The sequence below is a fragment of the Cervus elaphus genome, chromosome 18 (genome assembly GCF_910594005.1).
Source record: "Cervus elaphus chromosome 18, mCerEla1.1, whole genome shotgun sequence".
Taxonomy (NCBI): Eukaryota; Metazoa; Chordata; class Mammalia; order Artiodactyla; family Cervidae; genus Cervus; species Cervus elaphus.
In genome coordinates this window covers 100,097,368-100,119,389 of record NC_057832.1, presented here as the reverse complement: position 1 = coordinate 100,119,389, position 22,022 = coordinate 100,097,368, and the positions used below count along the sequence as shown (strand labels likewise).

The following is a 22,022-nucleotide window of genomic DNA, read 5'->3' as shown; positions in this document are numbered from 1 at the left end:
TGGAGCATGAACTCTAGAGTTCAAGGGCTTCAGCAGTTGTCTCCCCAGCTCTAGAGCACAGGCTTAGGAGTTGTGGTACATGGGCTTCGCGGCATGTAGGATCTTCCCGTGGGATCAAACCTGTGTCTCCTGCATTGGCAGGCATAGTCTTTACCACTGAGCCACTAGGGAAGCCCCTGTTTCTTCTTTACATTTCTAATCAATACGCTTTCCTGGTTATTTTAGGTATTCTATGTATTTCCTTCCTGACATGGAAAATGAGGATTTCTCTCTTCCAATACTCTCTCTACTATCTCATCTTCCTCTATTTAGTTTCTTTACTGGGTTATCTTTACAATTTTAATAAGTAAAGGTACTTCACCTTTATTTCTTATTCCATCATCTCTAGAGAGCAACCTAATAATGCTTATTATGTGCCGAACATCGTTCTGAGCACTTTACACATATGTTTAAGCCACACAATAATATCAAGAGATGGGTTATAGTTATTAGCCCCATCTTAGGGAAAAGAAAACTAGGACTATTTTACTATTATCACTAGTGGTTTACCAAGAGGGAGAGGAGATAAACATGGGTGGCCAATCTGTCATCCGTGCACTCATTTCTAACAGGGCAAGTTTTTGGAAGCATTCATTTTGGCCTTTGCTCTAGTTCCTTGTTGGGCAAATAAGTGTGACGGTGACAAGTAAGGTACAGAGGTCTCCTGGCCATCTCAGCCAGCACCAGGCAGTTAGCTCAGCTGTGGGACAGGGATTCCCAAATGTCATTGATAAGCTAAAATGCAATCAACTAAGGAGTTTGTTAAAGTAACTCACCTACAAAAACAATCTTTGGGATTTGGACCTAAGAATCTTTGTTTTTAACAGTCATGCCTCATGCGTAGAAACCAGTGATTTTTCCCTTGAATCATACAGATAGTCGTGACTCTGTACGTAAAGATTCACATTTTCCCTCTGAATTCTCTGTAGCTTCTCCAACCCTTCAGAAGTCTTGGTACATCCATATAAACTTGTCTAGCAATGGTCTGGGGAATATATGGGACGAGACAGTAAAAGGGGGTATGACTTGCGCCGCAGTCACTCCCTTGCTGATGTCCTGGAGGGAGCCAAGTTGTGTTGAGGGGACTACATGTGTCCAGGAGTTCCAGAACGGGAGCAGAGAGAAGGCACACACAGTGCCTGTGGGCATGAAAGGTGGAAGACACACAGATAATACAGAGAAAAGCTGTCCCTGTGGGTGGTAACAGAGAAGGCAATGGCTACCCCACTCCAGTACTCTTGCCTGGAAAATCCCATGGACGGAGGAGCCTGGTAGGCTGCAGTCCATGGGGTCGCTAAGAGTTGGACACGACTGAGCGACTTCACTTTCATTTTTCACTTTCATGCATTGGAGAAGGAAATGGCAACCCACTCCAGTGTTCTTGCCTGGAGAATCCCAGGGACTGGGGAGCCTGGTGGGCTGCTGTCTATGGGGTCGCACAGAGTCGAACACAACTGAAGCGACTTAGCAGTAGCAGTGGGTGGTAAAGGATGTGGTGGTGGCAGGTGGGACTGATGCTTAGGTCATACAGGTGAGCTCACATTACCATCAGACAATCACATTACCATCAGACAATCAAGGTGGCCTTGAACCAAATAGATCTGGATAAGATTTATTGATCAGATTGTTTTAGAAAACCAACAGCAAAACACTGACAAGATACATAAATACAGATTGGACATTTTAGGGTAAATTCACTATATTTCCTACCTGCTTGTAGGAAACCAGGTAAGGTGGAAAAGCTGTCCTGATCATATGGCATGCACACCAGACTGCAAAAGGACTTCCACACTAGTTAACAGGACTGTGGCAAATAGCTTTAAAGTAAGGCAAGCATCGTGTGTGGCCTAAGCATACCCTGTACCAAGAGCCAAGCCCAGGCTCGTCCTCAGAGACTGAGTGAGGGTTCCCTTTCGTGCCCACGTCCTTCCACTGAAAGCCTCACTGGCAGGTGCAGTTAGAGGGAGATGCCTGGCGCTGTCCCTGCTCAGACTCTGTGTACAAGGAAGTGGCTTTAGAGAAAGTCAGTGTGTTTCTGATGCCTCCTTTGTATTCTAAATGTGCAACTAGTAAAACAGCAATTACTACAGCTTGGTGACTGCGCTCTGACTCACCCTGTACAGTGACTAAGCAGGTCCTTCTCAAAACTTTTAAAAAGTGAAGAAGAAAAAAAGATAAAAACATTAAAATTATACTAAAAAGATAGTACCACTTTTTGAAGCACAACGCAAAACTTTTTTTCTTAACACCAGATGAGGGAAGAAGTCATTTTCCACCGAATCTAATGACCTTAGAAGGGAAACACCACTGCTGGGCATGACCTGGTGGCGACACACAGAGGACATGGAACTCTACGAAACCTACCTCAGGCCCTGCCAAGGCCCTGGAGCCCCACGGCATTTGGGGAACTTAAGCAATTGAAACCAATGGTGACTGGTTTTGGAAGCTTATGATCTTAGGACCATAAACCCTCATCCATCCTGGAGCTCAATGCTAGAACAATGAAGAAGAAGGAAAATGGTTTATTGTGCTACATCAGAGGGCTGGCAGGTAGACAATTCAGTAACCTATACCACCTTCTAAACATCTGTAAGACACATAAAAACAAACTGGTTTTAGAGAATTAAGACCAACATAGTCTTAAAGGATAATTTAACCTTTCCTACAAGCCAAGCAGTATGGCTGGTAAAGGTATCTCCTAAGGAAAACGAAGGTTCCTTCAAGAACAGTGGAAAAGCAAATGTTTGCAAAGAGAGCCAAAGAAATGTATTCAAATGATGGGATTTCTTGTGCATCATACACAGCTCTTTCTTCTTATATGTGCTAAGAGTTCTTTGGTGGTTACAGGAGAGACAGCCTAGAACTCAGGGCAGGAGACTATGCCAAAGCAGGAGAGCAAAGAGTGATATCTAAACTCAGCGTTAACAGCTGTCATCTTGTTGACCAATTACAGCTAATTGAGCTGCTTTTATGTTCGCTGGTTTCTAGCCCCTCCCGGATTCCTGCTTTTCCATTTCTAGCTACGCATTAGCCCCACTCCACTGAAAATGAGGTACTTGTGGGAAAAGGGTAGGGAGAAGGAAGAACTATAAATGAATCAATTTTTTGATAGGAAAGTTGAAACACTGATTATCTATGGATTTCAATTATCTGTGCTTTAATCTGGTTACTCTGAGTAACCAAAGGTCACTGTTAATATACCTTTTGTTTAGAAATGTTAATGTTTATTATTATATTTTAAAATTAGCTATGTATTGGACATGAATAGTTTAGGGCAAATTTTTATATCATGTTCCAGGGCCCTGAAAAAAGAAGATTCTACCAGTAGAAAGGGTTTCAGTTTGACCCCTGAAGAACAGTTAAAATTTCAATCTATTCTATATTGGTTTATAGATTTTCCAGAATATGGAAAATACTTTATTACATGAAGAAAGTCATCATTTTCTTCATGTAATAAAGTATTACATTCACAGATAAATTAGTATATACATGGGAGAACTGATAGTATTAAATATTAGGTTTTAATTCTCCATTTAAAAAACTTCTTATAGGTAGACTTCCTTGTTGCTGGGCAAAGAAATGTAAAAAGATATGCAAACATGAGATTGAGTACAAAGATGACTGGGGAAAAGTCTTAGTGGTAATAAGCCCAAGAAACAATAAATCTCTAACAGTTGCAGTAAGGAGACACTGGACTTGAAATCCAGGTTTACCAAGAGTTGCCCTAAGTCAGCCAATCACATCTCAAATTTCTGGTATAATTTTAACTCTAAAGTAGTGAACTGGCTTCCCCAAGACAGATACAAAAAAGTAGTCTACCTGCTTTACAGTCACACCTTATATATAATCTGTATATATCCATATGTGTTTCTATATATTGCACTTAAACTTATAGGACTGCAGTAAGATGTCTGGGAGTACCTCAAAGAGGCAGAGAAGCAGCAGGCATAAACTTTCCTAAATCAAGTAACAGTGTCAGGCATTCAGAGTGCTGGTTATGGATATACTAAATGCCTGGTGACCCCCTATATAAAACTCTAGTCATCTACATTTAAGTCATCATACACACAGTCTCATTTGGCATCCAGAACATGTGCACCTGTGTGGTTCTATAGCACTCAAAGCTGATCGTACTACATCATTTTCACTAGTGTTATATTAAAAGAAGACACTTTAGACCAAGGGTATGTACTTTTATGAAAATGTCACACACAAGGTCTTGGATGTCAGGCCTCCAAAGTCCACATCAAAGAAGACTGCCTTCCGAAGGCTTTAAAAAGGAGGCTAGCAAGTGTGGATTGAACCAGTCTCTCTTTTAGCTCTCAGGTGTCGCAGAAGTAGAGACCTGCTTATATCCCAAGACTATGGAAGGATAAGCACAGAGGCTGAGCATTCAGTCTTTGGTCCCTATGAATCCATGACAAAGATCCTTCTGCCACCATGAGTAGTGTGACTTAATTATGGATAGTCCCCCCCCACCCCCCAAAACATCCAGAGACTAGACTGGAGTCTTTCAGTGAAGCTTTGTTTTGAACTAACAGAGTTGCTCAGACTGACTTGGTCTGGAGAGAGCTCCTCACAGGAACAAGCCTAGCAGTGGGTGGTAAGAGGTTAAAAGGCCAGACTGATCATGGCAATGTGGGGGTGAGGCTTCCAGAGGAATTGCTCCTTTCCTCGTCTCCCCTACCCCCTCACCCCCGCAAAGGACCCAAACTCACATGAAAGATGATAAGACCCTTCAGAACACAGGCTCCATGAACTCAATCCCACATGGTTGGGAGATTATAATAAGGCCAGGATGTTAGGAGTCCAAGTCCAGAGGCCACACTTTTCTCTTTCTCAGAACCGAACACTAGATAGTAACTTTTCAGCTACAACTCAAAGGTAATTTTAAATCCACACATGAGCCTAAGAGATTCCCTTCTGAGATGAAGGAAAAACAAGAATAATCTTAAAAGCTAAGTGAAAAAGAGGCACTTAAAGGAAAAATATGTCCCCAGTCTCCTGTCTGAGTCTCCTGTTGTGATGTAACCAACGGGATGATCAGCACTGTGCCCTCCTGCACACCTTTAGCACCTTTCATACACATAAGGACCTCCAACTGCTCGTGTCTCAGTAGGTCACTGATGGCAAAGCAAGTGAAAATTTAAGTCATTTCTGTTTTAAAATTAAAATACAATATAAAACAAACCAGAACTAAAACTTCACACCAAAGAAGTGAATGATTCTCAGTTTCTTTTCTTCTGCATGCTAGTTTTCAAAATGATACTTAGTTCTTCAGGAAGAATGACCCGTGGCTTTCCCCCAAGACCTTTTATCCAATTACTAGGCAATTACAGCACCATGCACATTAAAGCAGACAGAAAACGAGGCAGAAAACTAAGAAAAAAATCAAGGGCCAATTTGCTTTCTAGAGATAAAACCCACTGCCTGAGAATACGGTAGGTGCATGGCCTAGAGTGAGAAAAGAAACGTTCTAAAAGGAAACAGCCAGTATGACAGTCAAAGCTCATAGCCCAAGAGCAGAAGCCCTTCCTGCCCTGCTCTTCTCTGGCCTCTCGTGAACCTTATGTACCACGGTATGAACGCCACACATGTTTAGGGTCTGCAGTTCCCCATGATGGAGTCAAAAAGATACTTGAAACCATTAACAGGCATAGGAGAATTTAAAAACTGCCCAGAATGAAGAACTTTGACCACCATAAATTTCTTGATTTGAAATGTTCTCGTGCCATAATTTCTAAGAGCAACAACAGACAGCACAACCACCACACACGGTGAAGTCTTTAGACACGTCAACTCTCACTGCTGGCACCAGAAGGATGAGAACAGAAATCACTGACTGAGAGTTGCTGAGCTGCTCAACTTTCCTCTAAAGTAAGTTCAAGGGCAGGTTTGGGTATCTAGGCCGCAAGACACCAGCCACTGCTGCCATCACATCCAACTACTCAATTAGATGTACCTTTGAAAACAGCAAGTTAAACACTGAGCTTTCCCTATAATCTGCAGGATTCTCAAGGTTAGCCTTCTTGTTCTATCCCCAGTGCTGCTTCTCGCTGTTGCTGGATTTACTTTTTTTTATTTTTGTTTTTACTGATGATGTTGCTTTAATTTACAGAGCAATGCCTAACATGGTCATATGGTGAGAGTTCCTTTAACATTTTCTTTATCTTATCTTGATTCATAATGTTATGAAGGTAACTTTCAGACTCTCCCTCAACTTCCATCAGGGAAGAGGGAGTATGTGAGTATGTGTGTGTACTGGGGCAGAAGGGAGAGAAGCAAAGAAAAAAGCACAAGGGAAAGTGAGATTCCATAAACTTAAAACAATTTACAGAAAGGCATCTGATGTATTTTCTGAATAAGGCCTTGATCAGGGTAACCAATTCTCTCTGTAGCACATTCTACACTGCCCATAAATAAAGGAGTCTCTTTAAATTAACATTTCCAGTATCAATGAACAGTCCAGTAATCCTCATTTCAAGCGCTCGATGAGTCCCTGTGTGAGTCCAAGGTGCAGAAGCTGTGTTCGGGAGAGGTTTGCTAGGTTGGGGAAGGCCGCAAGCAGCTTCTCCCACGCCAGTTCCAGCAGGCTAGGAACCACCAGCCAGATCTTAAACAATGACCCAGTCCGTTTATTTTCGTGGATGTTCACCACTCCTCCATGAATGTACATGCAACCAGCCTATGAACAAATGGCAGTCAATAGAGGATAAATAACAGATACTTAAGCTGAAGATTCAGCAAAAAAAATTCATAGTAGGCTGAACTGAATGAAGTGAAATAAAAAATTTCTCACTGATCCCAACATAGTGCAGAGATCAAGAAAGATTTATATAATGAATGAGTTACTAAGGGAAAAACTAGAGATTACTTTTACTTCAACAACTTTGACATCGTTAAACTAAGATTATATTAAGTACCCATCGTGCCAAAGATAAGAATACAGAGATTAAAATAAAGCTCTTAGCATTCAAGAAGCTAGTAGAATCTTCAATAACACAGCATTTTGGGGGTAAAATTATTCTGCCCTCCCAGGAAACATCTTTGATATCACTGTCAAGGCCTGAATACCACATGCAGCATTTCTTTTACATTTTATGCGGCTCTTTTAAGCTTGTACATGATGGATTTTCTCCTTTTTTCTCAGAGGAAGAGCTAGTTTTGGAAGAAAGGTTTTAAAAACACATTCTTAATCCAAGCTTTGCTAATATCAGACATCTTTTTTCTTGCTCTATCCCTAAAAGTATTTCCTTATCATCTGCAACTACATAAAGAAGATAAGAAAACAAAAACTTACTGGTGTAACAGCTGCACAGTGAAAATAAACTGGCTCTGGCATGGTAGCTGGGAGCTTAACCCATTGAAAAGTCTGCAGATTCAGCTTCCAGATATCTCCCAGGATCACTTCTCCATTATAGCCCCCGCAAATAAACACATCTATCAGTGGAAGAGAAAACCAAAATCACGCAAAGGGAAAGAGCCACGGTGCCAGCATGTCCTGTCGTAGCTCTCATGGCTAGCTGACATGGGGCCAGTCCAGCTCCCACACCATAGGGGACTTCAGCTGGCGGGCTGCTCACACTGCTGCCTTGTCCCTCACCAAACTCTGAACGCGGTGTTTGGATTTTCTCTAGGGCTAAGGATACAAGCCTCTGAGGAGGCTTCATGTCCAGGTTCTTAAATTCAAACACCTTCAAGTGCCAGGCATAGGAAGTGAATGAGCAAGAAGGTTCAGGGAAAATAGATAAACCAGCTATAGGAGTGCACGTGCTCTAACGGGGAAGATGGTGATGCAGCTCCAGCTGATGGAGCTACACAGGACATAAGGTCAGCGATGGCCAGACCTTCCAAGTTTATAAAAGAAGTTGGAAATCCAGATTTTTTTGAAAAATGAAACTTTTTGATTTTTAAGTATTGACCACTAATTCAATAACTGTAATACACACATGAGCCAAACAAAACACAACTGTAGGCCACCAGTTTGCAAACCCTTCTTTTAAATAATGTCCCTAAAAGGATAGACATTTATCTGCCCATAGAGACAAACATTCTCTACGTAGACAATTAGCCTGCAATGTTCAGTTTGGGGGCACAAAGGTTTTTCCAAGCTTTCTTCAGCCCAAAGAGAACAGTCTGAAACCCAAGTTGATCTGTGCTAGTTATTAATGTCAGGAAAAAACCTTTCCAAAATCAAAGTTGTTTTTTTTTTTTAATCGCTGTTATTGTTCTGTTTGTTTTTGTAAAGTCAGTTATAACCAAGTATACAACATGTAACAAAGGCTATGTGAAACTTTAAATGCTCAGAACTATAGCTGAGTTCAGCTTGTATGGTACCTGGATTCAAAGAACCAAATGAACCCTTGTCTTAACTCAGGTCTAGATCAAGTTTAAGCCAATACCTAATTAAACTATAAAATACACTAGAAACATTTTTGGCTAGGATTCAAAAAAAAGTATGGTTCCATTTTTAGAGAGGCAAGGCTGAACAATGCCACTATCTATAAATCTTGCCCAAAGAGCAAAGCATAATAAAAAGCACCTCTGTACTAGAGATGGCAGCATAATCCTAGTAAAATCTGAACTAAGCTGCTAAAAGGATATAGGCTATCAAACTCGTTTATACACACCTTCTTCCTCTCCAAAACTTTAAGGCAGTATATCCAACTATAAAATAAACTGTAAATTAAAAGACAGGAAGGTTGTCCAAAGAGGAGTCATTTATCACACTTAGATAAAGTAGCTGCAGCTGCTTTCTGAAGCCTGTTACAATGCCTGTGTTGTAATACAGCCAAAGAATGAGCTAAGAGTTCTATTTGGCATCAGACGGAGAACAGAATAAACTTTATGAAATAACACTCTAAAGGAGTTATTACAATGTTAATACAATGTCTACCAAGGTCTCTATTGTATGTCAGGATTATTAGTGTTACCCATAATAACCATAGACATCTGTTAAGGTACAGTGCTGAAAGATTAGGTGGTATAGTAAAAGCTTACTTATCGCTTATTTTTGAGTTCTCTGATAAGAAGGAACCCAAGCACATTAGTTTACTTTATGAAAATTCCTGAGAGAAGCATAACTTTATGGATTTCCCTTTAAGTATAAACTACAAGAAATAGACTCTCCCCAAAGGTATGCTATGACTCTTTTAGGGTTATCATTAAGAAATAAGATATTCTCAGAATATACAATTACAAAAATGGAACCAGCATGCTATTTGAAATCCTTACCATTTTTTATTTGAACACAACTGTGACATCTCCGGGCTGCAGGAAAACCTGCCAAACACATAAACATGGAAATTCAATTATTCATAAGATAACAGCAAAAGACAAACTATGAGTAAGTTATTTAAAACAATCCCTTTGTTGCATTAAGCAAACACTGACTAGTCCTTCCAACCCTCCCTTATTTCACACTCAAATAAAGCCATCAGAAGTTCCATCACAATGATATAATGTTAAGATCTCAGCAAAATAAAGTGAGGTGGCAGTGGGCAAAGGTTATTAGTGGATCTCCCAAGCCCTTTTACCCACAAAGAGACAGGTACATCTTGATTTAAGTGCCTACTTCTTATCCTACCCAGATTTCCCTCTGCCACAGAATTCAGCAATCCCCATTAAAAGTCTTTGCTCAGCTGCTGAGGAAGAATAATTGGGCTAAGGAATACAAGAAATTTCTCTCTTTCTTTTTCCTAGTTCCCCAACCAGGGATCAAACTCGTTGTCCCCTGCAGTGAAAACAGGAGTCTTAACCACTGAACCTCCAGGGAAGTCCCATAAGTAATCTCTAATACCAGTTCAACAGATATTTTTCTTGTCATATAATGCAATAAAATCACTTTTTCACTTTCAGAACCAACTGAAAAGTACATTTATTAAAGATAAATGAATCAATATTTTAAATTTACCTATTTTTTCATGGGGTTTTGTTGCAATTTCCTCCCATGCATTCGTTTCAAGGTTGTATGCATGAATCTTGGAGACAGAAAATAAGAAGACACACAAATAACTTTAGTTAGCCCGAAAACTGGATTTTCACAACAGCCTGTACAAACATATTCCTGGTTGAAAATGCTCCTTTTCCTTTGCTATTCTCTGATTGTTCCTAATTCTAATATAAAGCAAAACATTAAATAAAGCAGTTGAAAATTAAGCACATACATAATTTTATTATTTTTAAGTCATAGAAAAAAATGAGGGGAAAAGTTGGAATTCTGCTGCTTCCACATTTCTGTGATAAACATGTATCATTTTTATAACAGAAAAAAGCAACTGTTTTTAAGTAAATATGAGAATGCAGTTTTGACAAAACTTGGAAAGGACCATTAAGATTCCAAAGCAGACCAGGAGCTCTGAGGCCTATAGACTTCCTCTGGGACACGTGGATTTAGAAATGCCACAGGGATGGATGAACAGAAGCCCTTCAGAGCTCAGCTTTCTAAGGTTAGTGATGTGTCGTCCTAAACATGCCTGTTCTTTTTAGATACACAGCACTGACAATGAGAACAATGTGACATCCTGAGAATCCTGGTTCCAATTCTAATTAGCTGCCCCATTTGAGCTACTGTATCTTTCTTTTAATATCTTTTCTCATCGAGCACAAAGGGATAAGTCTAATAAAGGATCTTCAGTGTGTGGTTACACAACTGTCAACGGGAAAGCATTAGGGGCACAGAGTTTAACCCTATATTATAAAGAGCATCCAACACAAAATAGGTCTTCATAAAGAACCTGCTTGAAAATTAAAATGTCTACCATAACAGAGCTGTTACTCATTATGCTCAGCGTAACAATGCCTTTCCTCTGGCCCTCTTCCTCTCTCTCTCCTTTTTAATGTACCTTGTTTAAGGAATAAGCTGTCCAAGAAGTACCACCTCCCAAGATGTAAATCCTCTGCCCATCATGTGCAATTTCATGTCTGTACCTGAAAATATACAACAAATACATTTATAATTAAGGGGGAAATGACCTACGTAAGAGTTGGCTGGAAGACTTTTACTGCATCGTTATTTATAATAATAAATTATTGGAAATGACTCAAATGTCAAATAATAATAAATTGGTTAAATAAGCTATACAATATAAAAAATGGATTAGTATGCAACCAATGAGAATGTAGATACAGAGAATGTTAATATATTGAAAACTTCTTTTCATGTCACTGACTGAAAAAAATCAGATAAGAGCAGATAGGTTATAATCCTACTAAAAATTTAGATATACAAATAATGCACAGAAAAATGACTATAAGGATACATGTAAAATGTTAACCTTGGTTATCCCTGAGTTTAGATTTTATTTTTTATTTTCTTCATTTTGCTTATATGTATCTTCTAGATTTTCTATAATCTTTTTTTTTTTTTAATTTTTTATTAGTTGGAGGCTAATTACTTCACAACATTTCAGTGGGTTTTGTCATACATTGATATGAATCAGCCATAGATTTACACGTATTCCCCATCCCGATCCCCCCTCCCACCTAGATTTTCTATAATCTTTTTGTGGTAACTGTATAAGGGGGGAAAATATTACAGTTTTAGAAAGTGATCTGCCTACATTTAATCAGAAAGTCTAGACTATGGGTTTTCAAATTAACACACTTATTTAACAGATACAAAGATTATCAGGAAAAATCATGCTACATAAAGCTGTGAATATAATATGAAACACCTACCAGAACTTTTATCCAAGTAGTTTAGCTAAAAGCTGAAACAATTTATAATATATCCATAAAATTACTCAAAGAAGGCAACTATGTGAAAATATTTTGAAAACTTAATCTAGTTTCTCCTCTTCCTGAAGGCCTTGGCGCTGAAAAAATATTATATATCAAAATTATTCCCTGTACCAAGCCATCTCCCAAGTCCTCCTATGGTAGTTCTGCAATAATCAGAGCACTAAGATACTACAATAGAGATAAATCTTCCTTAGCACCCATATGCCATTTTTAAAAAGCCAACAAAGAATAGTCTAACAGTAAATTAAAAATTGTTTACTGTCTTTGCTTTTAAACTAGGGGGGGTGGGGAAAACACCTCTTTAAGTTTTCTGGTGAGTTTAATTCTAAGAAGAGGCAACTGCTGTTAGGAAAGAAAAATGAAAGATAGTTCATGTAGGACTGCTACTAAAAGGTAACTATAGAGAAACATGTGATGTCTGAGTGTTTAATAGAGCACTTAAAATACACAATCTTCCCTCCCTTTCTTCCATCCATCCAACCACCCATTCAATCAACATTCACTGAGTACCACATGAGCAAGGCACTGTGTCCTTCCTGGGGATAGGTTGTTAAGCAAGGGAGCCAAAGAATCCTAATAGGCAAGTTAAGAAGGGAAATCAAGAAGTAACTAGAAAGTAACTGCTGTGCCGGTAATATGAAATCTAGTTACAATTGTTACCACTGTTTTTTTCTTTTTTCACTGTTTTTTTCTAAAGGGCTGCTGCTGCTGAGTCTCTTCAGTTGTGTCCGACTCTGTGCAACCCCATAGACAGCAGCCCACCAGGTTCCCCCGTCCCTGGGATTCTCTAGGCAAGAACACTGGAGTGGGTTGCCATTTCTTTCTCCAATGCATGAAAGTGAAAAGTGAAAGTGAAGTCGCTCAGACATGTCCAACTCTTAGGGACCCCATGGACTGCAGCCCACCAGGCTCCTCCATCTATGGGATTTTCCAGGCAAGTGTACTTTCTTAATGCAGGAAAACTGAAGCATAAAAGGAAGTAACGTGAAAAAAATGCTATAGTTCAGAGGGAAATAATAGTTCCTCACCAGAAAACCCTTCTTTAATGCTGAACAGGGATCTAATAGCCAGTCAGCTATTTCAACCAGGGCAAAGGGCTTCTTCAAACCATACTGCCAATATTCTAAAAAAAAAAGTAAAATCTTAGCAAGAAAGAATATGCTTTAATCCTAGAATCTCACCTCTCTTCTGGTAGATCACAGGATAGGTTGTTTGGTTTCAGTTGTGTCCACTCTCTGGTATTGAGATCTAATTTGTGCAGGTCTGTGCTGTAAATATAGCCAGTTGTCCCTCCAAATACATAAAGGGAGCCATTGATGATAGCCATAGCCTGGATAATGAGGAGATGTGAACAAGACTGCCTCGTTAACACGTGATTAAAGAATGTAAACTTATTAGATACCCCAAAATCAAGTTTTATGAAGTTTTCTTGTACTTTTTAATCCTTCTAAGAATCAGACCCTTAAAGGATTAAAGATTTTAGAGAACACAGAGATTGTTTTTAGAAAAATAAGTTTTGCTCAACTGGAAAGCGAGTTCTGTCTAGATGGGCAAAGGGCTCCTTAGAGGTCTTAGCCAACCAAAGAATTTACAGATCATGGACATAAGCATTTCCACTGAAAGCTGCTTCACTTTCTAAGCAGTCTAGAGAAAAATGTCTTTACGAAGAAGGAGCAGATATGAAAATAAGACCCCAGAATCCCTTAAGTAAGAAAGTTCTCAAAACTTGACATTTTCCACAAGACTCTTCTCAATGTAAGTTTGGCTTTTGCTATAGTCATTTCTTAGAGTTTAAACCTGTGGTGGGATACAGTCCTTCAGTATGTGCTTCTACACACAGTCCAGAAGCTACATATCAGTATCAATGCCAGCTAGTTGAGAAAGAAGCCATTGCTTTGGCTGTTTTAAGCTTAGCCCATTATTCTCAAAGGGTCTCTGATGTATGATGAGTTGCTTCCTACCTTTTCGTACAAAACTTTCCAAACCTAAAGTCTGAAGTACTAGAACCTAAAGTGAAAGTGAAAGTGAAGTCGCTCAGTTGTGCCCAACTCTTTGCGACCCCGTGGACTGTAGCCCACCAGGCTCCTCCGTCCATGGGATTCTCCAGGCAAGAATACTGGAGTGGGTTGCCATTTCCTTCTCCAGGGGATCTTCCCGACCCAGGGATCGAACCTGGGTCTCCCGCATTGCACGCAGACACTTTAACCTCTGAGCCACCAACTGGAAGCTAATTTCTGTGTAATCTGTGTTTTAGCCAAGATCTGTATAAAAGTCTCTTAACCAAGTGCAGGGATCATCTACTCTAAACTTAGGTCAGAAAGCTCTTCAAAGCATCATATCATTCTAAAGACGATAGAACTTGGACCATATATATAGCCCAATCTCTCACTGAAGGTAAGTGAGGTCCTGATATTTAAGGAAACTTCCATATAGGTCTAGATCATTGATCCTAAAAGTTGGAGTAGGAAAAAAAAAAAAGAGGGAGGAAAAGAACGGAAAGAAGAAGGCAAGCAACCAGATTTACAATTTCACACTGGAACTGAAAAATCGAATAGTAACAATGGATTTATTTTCCATTTAAAAAATTGGTGGTAAAATAAATATTCTGACGTTGTTCCTGGAACTAAAGAATCTGAACAAATTCATCCACCATGACTGGCCATAGATTGGTACCTGTCCATATATACGACTGGGTTTCTTCCCCCGACAGCTGAGCAAAGCCCATCTCTTATATTTCACGTTGCAGACGTGGACATCATTGCCATTGCTCTCACCAAATGGGATGCCAGTACCTCCAAACACTAACAGGTTGTTTCCATGCAGCACAACTGGGAAAGAAGAAGCATGAATTTCATTTTCGTACTGGCTACTTGCATGGTACTCCCACATTAACCCAGGATATCAGAGAAACTAAAAAATGTCTGCTTTAATGCTTTCAGAAAATAGCTCAAACCACTGACATATAACTACTGTAAGTTCTACAGAAAAAGATCTAATTCACACTACATCACATGGCTCACTCTTTGATACGTGACATGTATTCAATGCACATTTTTGGAATTCATGAAACACGGTATATAACAATACAGAATGATATGAACTACAATCCACCACTGCTGCTTAACACAGTTCAAGTACACAGTAGAGCAGAAGAAAATGAAGGCTCATCTTTGCCTTAGCAAAGACCCAGTGGGACTCAGGATGAAGGGATAAAAGGATCATTCTGTTTTTTTCTAGGGGAATGATCGCTACATGTTAAATTATAGTTTCTGTCATCTTAATCCTACACCTGATAAAAAGAACATGAATATCCTGCTGGCAACTTTCTGTTCCTGTCATCAAACACACTTGTATATTCTTTCTCTTATGGCAAATATTCTGAAAATACAGCTACTGTATCACTTCAATGATTTTTTTTTAACCAATTCTTCAATTGATAGTGTTAGAGTCAACAGCAGGAGCTCTAGAGACAGTGAAAGCTGGGTTTTAAGTCTTATGTGACCTCAGGAAAGTTATTTAATCTCTTTAAATTAATTTTTCCAACAACCCTATGAGGTAGGAACTATTATTCTCTTCTTCATTTTTATAGATGATGAAATAGAAAGTGGTGAAAGGTTTAAATAACTTGTTGAAGGTTTTCTAAAAAGGACCTTGTCGAGCTAGGGTTCAATCCCAGGCAGTCTGGCTCCAGAGCCTGCACTCACAGCCACTGTCCTCAGGGCCTCTCTGAAGCCTCCGTCTCCTCATCTGTACATGGCAAGAATTCCAGTGCTGGCGCCATAGAGATGCATGTGAGATACCACGTATGTGAAGCACTTTGCTCAACAGCTGTAAACGCCATTTGTTGATCTTCTACTACATTTTGCCAGGCTTATATATGATACTTTATGTTGTACCCTCTGAGATATTAATTCCATTTTATGGGTAAGGAACTAGAAGTGAAAAATCATTAGGCAAGTACGTGACATACAGCTAAATTCAAACTCAGGATGATCCAACTCACAATTGATTCTGAATACAATGCTATATAGTATTATCATAGTGAGAGTCTACCCATTAACAGGGCTTAATCATATTACTATTATGATTTAGTATTCTTAAAAATCATTAACAAGAAAAACACCTAACATTGAACCAGACCTCTGAGATGTTTCATAAAGCCCAAAGTTCAGAACTGCTTGCACTCACGTGACATAGATGCCAATTCTCGGGGCATGTAGCCATCTGTGCCCATCTGGTGCCATACTCCTGTAGCAAAATGATACCTCCAAAGCTCCCTGAAGAGAGGATAGTCTTCATTATCTGGCCCTCCTGATTCATCATAATCTGGGTTATAACCTCCAAACACATACAGATTGGTATTATCTGCCACACAACGATGTCCACTTCGTGCTGGTGGAGGTCTGTGGCCTAGGAGAGAAGAGGACAGTTTTCCACAGGTGGCCCAGCAGATTAAAAGTACACACAAAATTTGGTAACAAGCATTTTATCTTTAAAAGGTAATCAGGGAAAATTTATGATGTGGATGCACTTTTTTTAAACTAGGTTATTTTATATGTTCACACATACTACTTAGGACTTTAAGGAGCTAGTCTCCATTTCTATTTCATAGAACTATTTTCAAATTTTGATAACTGTAAAAGGATTTTTCCCAAGGGAAGCAAAACAGCATCATAAACTTGAGAAAATGGCTGGTGACGGAATTTTCAAGAAAAGGAGGAGGAAGGGTTTAAAAATCCAAAAGCTAAAAGGACGAATTTTCTATTTTCTTAGAGGAGGAAAAACACAGGCCAACTAAATTAAACTGAAAGTATTAGAGAACTACATAAATATAATCACAAATGTGAATGAGTCATGTATAAATAAAAATACACATACATAAAACCTGTGACTTTTCTACAATATATAATTATATACTTAAAAAGAAAACTGGCTTTCAAAGAGTTATAGTGAAGTTTAGAATTTAAACACCACTCCAGGCATTATGGTAGTTAACAAAGAATATCCCTATACTTATCTTAAAGAGCATCTTTCATCCTATTAAGAACTTTATTAAGAAAAGCTATTTCAGGGAATTCCCTGGTGGTCCAGTGGTTAGGATTCAGTACTTTCACTGCTGGGGCCCCAGGTTTCATCCCTCATTGGGAAACTAAGATCCCACAAACAATACAATTAAAAAAAAAAAAAAAGCTGTTTCTACAATCTGTATTTGCAAGCTCTCTTAAGTTTAAATTGTCAGCTAGTTCACTAGAAGTTACTTCGATTATTTTAGAGTAAAAAACCCCCAGATTTATATTATTTCTACTATCCTTACAATTTTTGTACCAGTCTACACAAATCCTTACAAAGCTATAGAACCAAAGATGATTAAATATACACTGGATGGAGTAAGGTACTAGGTTGTCTGTTATCCTAAAGACTTATCTACTTTCATGTATTACGAACGGATACTAGTATAACATTAGTATTTATGACAATGCTGGACACCTAATAAACACTGTTATATAAACATTACCAGCCTAATACAGGCCTCACATATATTTTTTTAAAATCAAAATCCTACTTCCTACGGTATGCTTTGAAACAAGAACTGAAATGAAACTGCACAGACCTAGAAAAACTAAAAGCCAAATGAACAAACCAGGGCCATCGAATCACTCAAGTCCAACCTGTAGGTCCTGAGAAGTTCTCAAACAGCATTTCAGAGCCTTCCCTGCTCCTTCACACTCCTGCCTGTTTAAGTCTGTCTCTTTGCTTGGAAAGCCGAGTCCTTCCCTTAGCCCTTGACCTGGTCTACCTAGCCTTCAATGCGGAGAAGGCAACGGCACCCCACTCCAGTCCTCTTGCCCGGAAACTCCCATGGACGGAGGAGCCTGGTAGGTTGCAGTCCATGGGGTCGCTAAGAGTCAGACACGACTGAGCGACTTCACTTTCACTTTTCACTTTCATGCATTGGAGAAGGAAATGGCAACCCACTCCAGTGTTCTTGCCTGGAGAATCCCAGGGATGGAGGAGCCTGGTGGGCTGCCATCTGTGGGGTCGCACAGAGTCGGGCACGACTGAAGCGACTTAGCAGCAGCAGCCTTCAATGTCTGGTGTGGCAAGACCTCAGAGCTCAGTCCATATAGCTGTCTCATCAATTAAACTCTATGGCAAAAACAAAAACTCTATGGCCCTGGGAGTTCCCTGGTGGCCTAGTGGTTAAGATCCTGGGCTTTCACTGCCACGGCCCAGCTTCAATCCCTGGTCAGGAAACTGAGATCCTGCAAGCTGTGTGGCACGGCCAAAAAAAGAAAACTTGTGGCCCTTACTGCCACACCACTCAAATTATTAGGACAGACGTGGACAATTAATAAGATGACTACACGATAACTAGATAAGTACATAATAAATATAATATTACACAAACTATAATCAGTTTGGAGTTTACTCATGAGCTATGATTTATCTCAAGTGAAGAGCTAAATTTCTATTTCTAAAAATCTTGAAGCAGAAAATGTGGTGTGGAAGGAAGAGCAATAACTTCTATAAATATCTAGATTTGAATCCAGGTTCTAACTGCTTCCTTGAACAAGTCACTGACCCTCACTGAGTCTCAGCTTGCTTTGTATGAAGGAATAATATTTCTGTACTTCACAGATTTATTATACTTGCTATTTTGTTAAACTATGTTTATTGGTTAATATATGCATCTTCCTAGGAGGCAATAAACTATTTGAGGGAAACAGAATGTATTTGTATTTACCTTTCTATTACCAGGCCTAAGGAACACAGGAACTACTGAACAAATTTACAAATTTTAATTTTTCTCTATTCATTTCATTAATATTTTTCTTCTCCAAATAAAGGGCAAAAATCACATATAGCAATTATTTCTGTATCACCACAACATCTAAAGCAGAGATGTATAACAGACACTAGAAGTTTCATTGATATTAACTTCAGGTCAAAGTTAACAGTAGCGGGAATGATCAAAACAGTATACAGCTCTCACTGGACTTTGATACTGTACTTAGAATGAGATACAATTTTGGGGACAGGAATTGGATTATGCAATGGTCTTCTTAAAACATAAATGCGTCTAAGAATTAGCAAGACAAATTTAATGAAAAAAAACCTCAACAGTTGCTATGGTCAACAGACAGGAACTCTAAGATTCTCCATAGTGTCATTTGCTTTATTACCTGGAACCAACAGAAATTTTTGAAACTGCTTTTGAGCAGATATGAAAAGACATATAGTATATTCCAGGATTTTCTCTAAATGACTGCACAGCAGAGAAGTCATTCCATTTTATGTTTACTGCCAACTATTTTTGAGACAAATATAACTTATATGATTAAAGGTTGAGAAGTCAATGAAAAGATGACTTTATATTTATCCATTTATTAGTAGCCAAAAATATTACTGGGCGCCTGCTATATGGCAGGTACTGTACTAGGTGCTAAGGATACAATGATAAGATCATTCCTTTCTGTCCTCTGGGGCTGAGAGTTATCCCTGTGCTGTCCAACACAGTGGCCGCTAGCCACATATGACTACCAAGCATCTGAAATGAGGCTGGTCCAAACTGAGTTAAGCTTTAATTGTAAAATGCTCCCTGGATTTAACAGACTTAGTATCCAAAAATGAATGTAAAGTTACTAATTTTTATATCTGAATATAGGTTGAAGTGATATTTTTGATCTCCTGATCAAATAAAAATTAAGATTAATGTCACCTGTTTTTTACTTTTTTCATAAGGCTACTAGAAAATTTAAAATTTTGTGGCTTACATAATATTTCTATCAAGAGCACTGGTCTAGTTCAATTGCTGGCTTCTGTAAATAATGCCATTATCTATGCAAATAAAACTGCTGAGTTAAGAGCATCTGATCAATGTTTGATAAATATTAAACATCCCATCAAGAAGTCCTAGGGCTGGGAGTAAAGAGTTAACTATTCTTTCTCTCTAGTCAGTAACTAAAGATTTCTTTGGGTCTGGGGTCAAAGGAATATACACTTAAAGTTGTCACAGATGCAACAGGGTTATAACTGAGCTATACTGCTTTTCAATAAGACTGAAACAATGTATACACCCAGCAATAGTGTATAGAAGTGCCTATTTCTTCATGCCCTCTTCAACCTTTTTAGTTTGTGCCAATGTGATGGGTATCAAACCAATTTGCATTTCCCTGATTATCACATGTTTATCAGCCCATTTGTACTTCTTTGGGGAACTGCCTGATCATATATCCTTTGTCCACTTTATCTACTGTATTGTCTTCTCACAGATTTGTAGAAATTATTTATTTGTTCTATTTCTTTCTTCCAGCCTACTCTGGTCTTTTAATTTTATTTACGGTATCTTTTAACATATGGAAGTTTTTGTACAACTGAATCTCTCAATCTTTTAAGGCTCCTTTGCAACAACAGCAACAAAAGGCTCATTTGCTTTACATCTTACATTATAAGATTCCTTGTGCCCTTGTGCTCTTGTTCAGTCATATCTGACTCTTTACGATCCCATGGACTGTAGCCCACCAGGCTCCTCTGTCCGTGGAATTTTCCAGGCAAGAGTACTGGAGTGGGTTGCCATTTCCTACTCCAGGGATCTTCCTGAGCCAGGGATTAAACCTGCGTCTCTTGCACTGGCAGGCAGGATTCTTTTACTACTGTGCCACCTGGAAAGCATAATTATATTGTAAGATTACTATTTTCATTTATTTCTAATAATTTTTTAGTTTTGGTTTTTCATATTCAGAACCTGAATACATTCAAAACATATTTTTGTATATTTTATGAGGTAGGGCACTAATATTTCTCACAAAATGGATAGGCTATTGTCCCTGAACCCCTTATGGAAAGCTATCCCTCCAACACTGAACTGAAAAGCTGTCTTTGAAGCTAGAGTAGTGTATGCATGCTAAGTCACTTCAGTCGTGTCCATATGTACCATTACCCTTTTGGTCTTTACTGTATACCACACTGACAAGTTCTAGAGTAGAATTAGGAAAATCTCAATATCCAGGTCTAATCACCATGGACACAAAATCTTTTGCTCTTTAAGAATGCATACAATCAACACAAAGACACCACACACTCTTAAATGCAAAAGCTTGCAAACAGAATATAACATTTTAGCTGAATAAGCCTATCACTTACAAGATGAAGCCACCTCTTGATGTGCTATGAAACATTTGTGGTAAGGTCACTATTAAAAAAAAAATTAGGACCTTTACTTCTAAAAGCACTAACCAGTTATAAATACCATAGAGCTTAAAGGATGAATTCAGTTTAATTTAACTGGCTGCTGTTGTTCAGTCGCTCAGTTGTGTCCAACTGTCTGCAACCCCATGGACTGCAGCACGCCAGGCTTCCCTGTCCTTCACCATCTCCCAGAGCTTGCTCAAACTCATGTCCATTGAGTCCCTGATGACATCCAACCAATTTAACTGGTTACTTCTTTCCAAATATAAAGCCTACCATTACCTCTACCTGAGAAGACAGGTCTTCTGTTGTACACTTGGAAGCCTGGACTGTGCCAGCTGGCTCCCACCTCTGACTGGCAGGCAGGCCTTTTTACTACTCGTAGAGTCCAAGTTGCTCAGGCAAAGGCCATCCATTAACACACAATATTCTTGGTTATGTAAGTGTCTCTTACTGCAGGGCTTCCATACCCTGTGTAAGACTTTATTAAGATCTGACTTCTAAGAGCAGAGTAATCTTCAGTGTAATTTGGCGGCAATAAAAGAAACTTGGTCTGACAGACACTGGTGCTGCCATGAGTTCAAGTGCTGAGCAAAGCGTGCTTGTGATAGCTGTCACTACATATTGGCCTGGGTTTCTCAGCTCTGTTCAGTCTTGCTATTTATTAATACCTGTACCATTACTACACTGTTTTAATTATGACAGCTCTGAAGTATCTTAACATCTAATGGGACAAATTCCCCGCTGTTACTCTTTTTCAAAACTTCTCAGCTAGTTTTCTCCATGTCCTCTTGCATTGGGTTTTAGAATCTGTATGTTAAAATCTATGAGGCCCCTTGGGCAGATACCATCTTATCCAGGTGATCAAAGTTCACATCACCAGTAATGGTATAAATCAACACCACATGCAATGAAATGAACACAATATTACTTCAGTTGGTATTCCAGCTCAAAATGTATAAGCTGAATGTAATCATGAAAAAAACATGAGAGAAAGCCAAACTGAAGGACATACTACAATATGACTAGTCTGTACTGTTCAAGAATATCAA

General features: G+C 39.0%; 1 protein-coding gene across 2 annotated transcripts in view; it reads right to left on the bottom strand.

Annotated features, from left to right (window-relative positions):
* Window positions 1–1,635: 1,635 nt before the first annotated feature.
* KLHDC10 (kelch domain containing 10) overlaps window positions 1,636–22,022 on the bottom strand; it is a 61,962-nt gene continuing 41,575 nt past the window's right edge. For both annotated transcript variants that reach the window (XM_043872048.1, XM_043872049.1), the window contains 8 exons: window positions 15,970–16,191; window positions 14,455–14,609; window positions 12,963–13,111; window positions 10,884–10,968; window positions 9,953–10,019; window positions 9,274–9,321; window positions 7,340–7,479; window positions 1,636–6,724 (listed from right to left, as the gene is read on the bottom strand). In XM_043872048.1, the coding sequence (XP_043727983.1) occupies window positions 6,515–6,724; window positions 7,340–7,479; window positions 9,274–9,321; window positions 9,953–10,019; window positions 10,884–10,968; window positions 12,963–13,111; window positions 14,455–14,609; window positions 15,970–16,191 (1,076 nt within the window). In that variant the 3' untranslated portion in view covers window positions 1,636–6,514. The remainder of the gene's footprint in view (window positions 6,725–7,339; window positions 7,480–9,273; window positions 9,322–9,952; window positions 10,020–10,883; window positions 10,969–12,962; window positions 13,112–14,454; window positions 14,610–15,969; window positions 16,192–22,022) is intronic.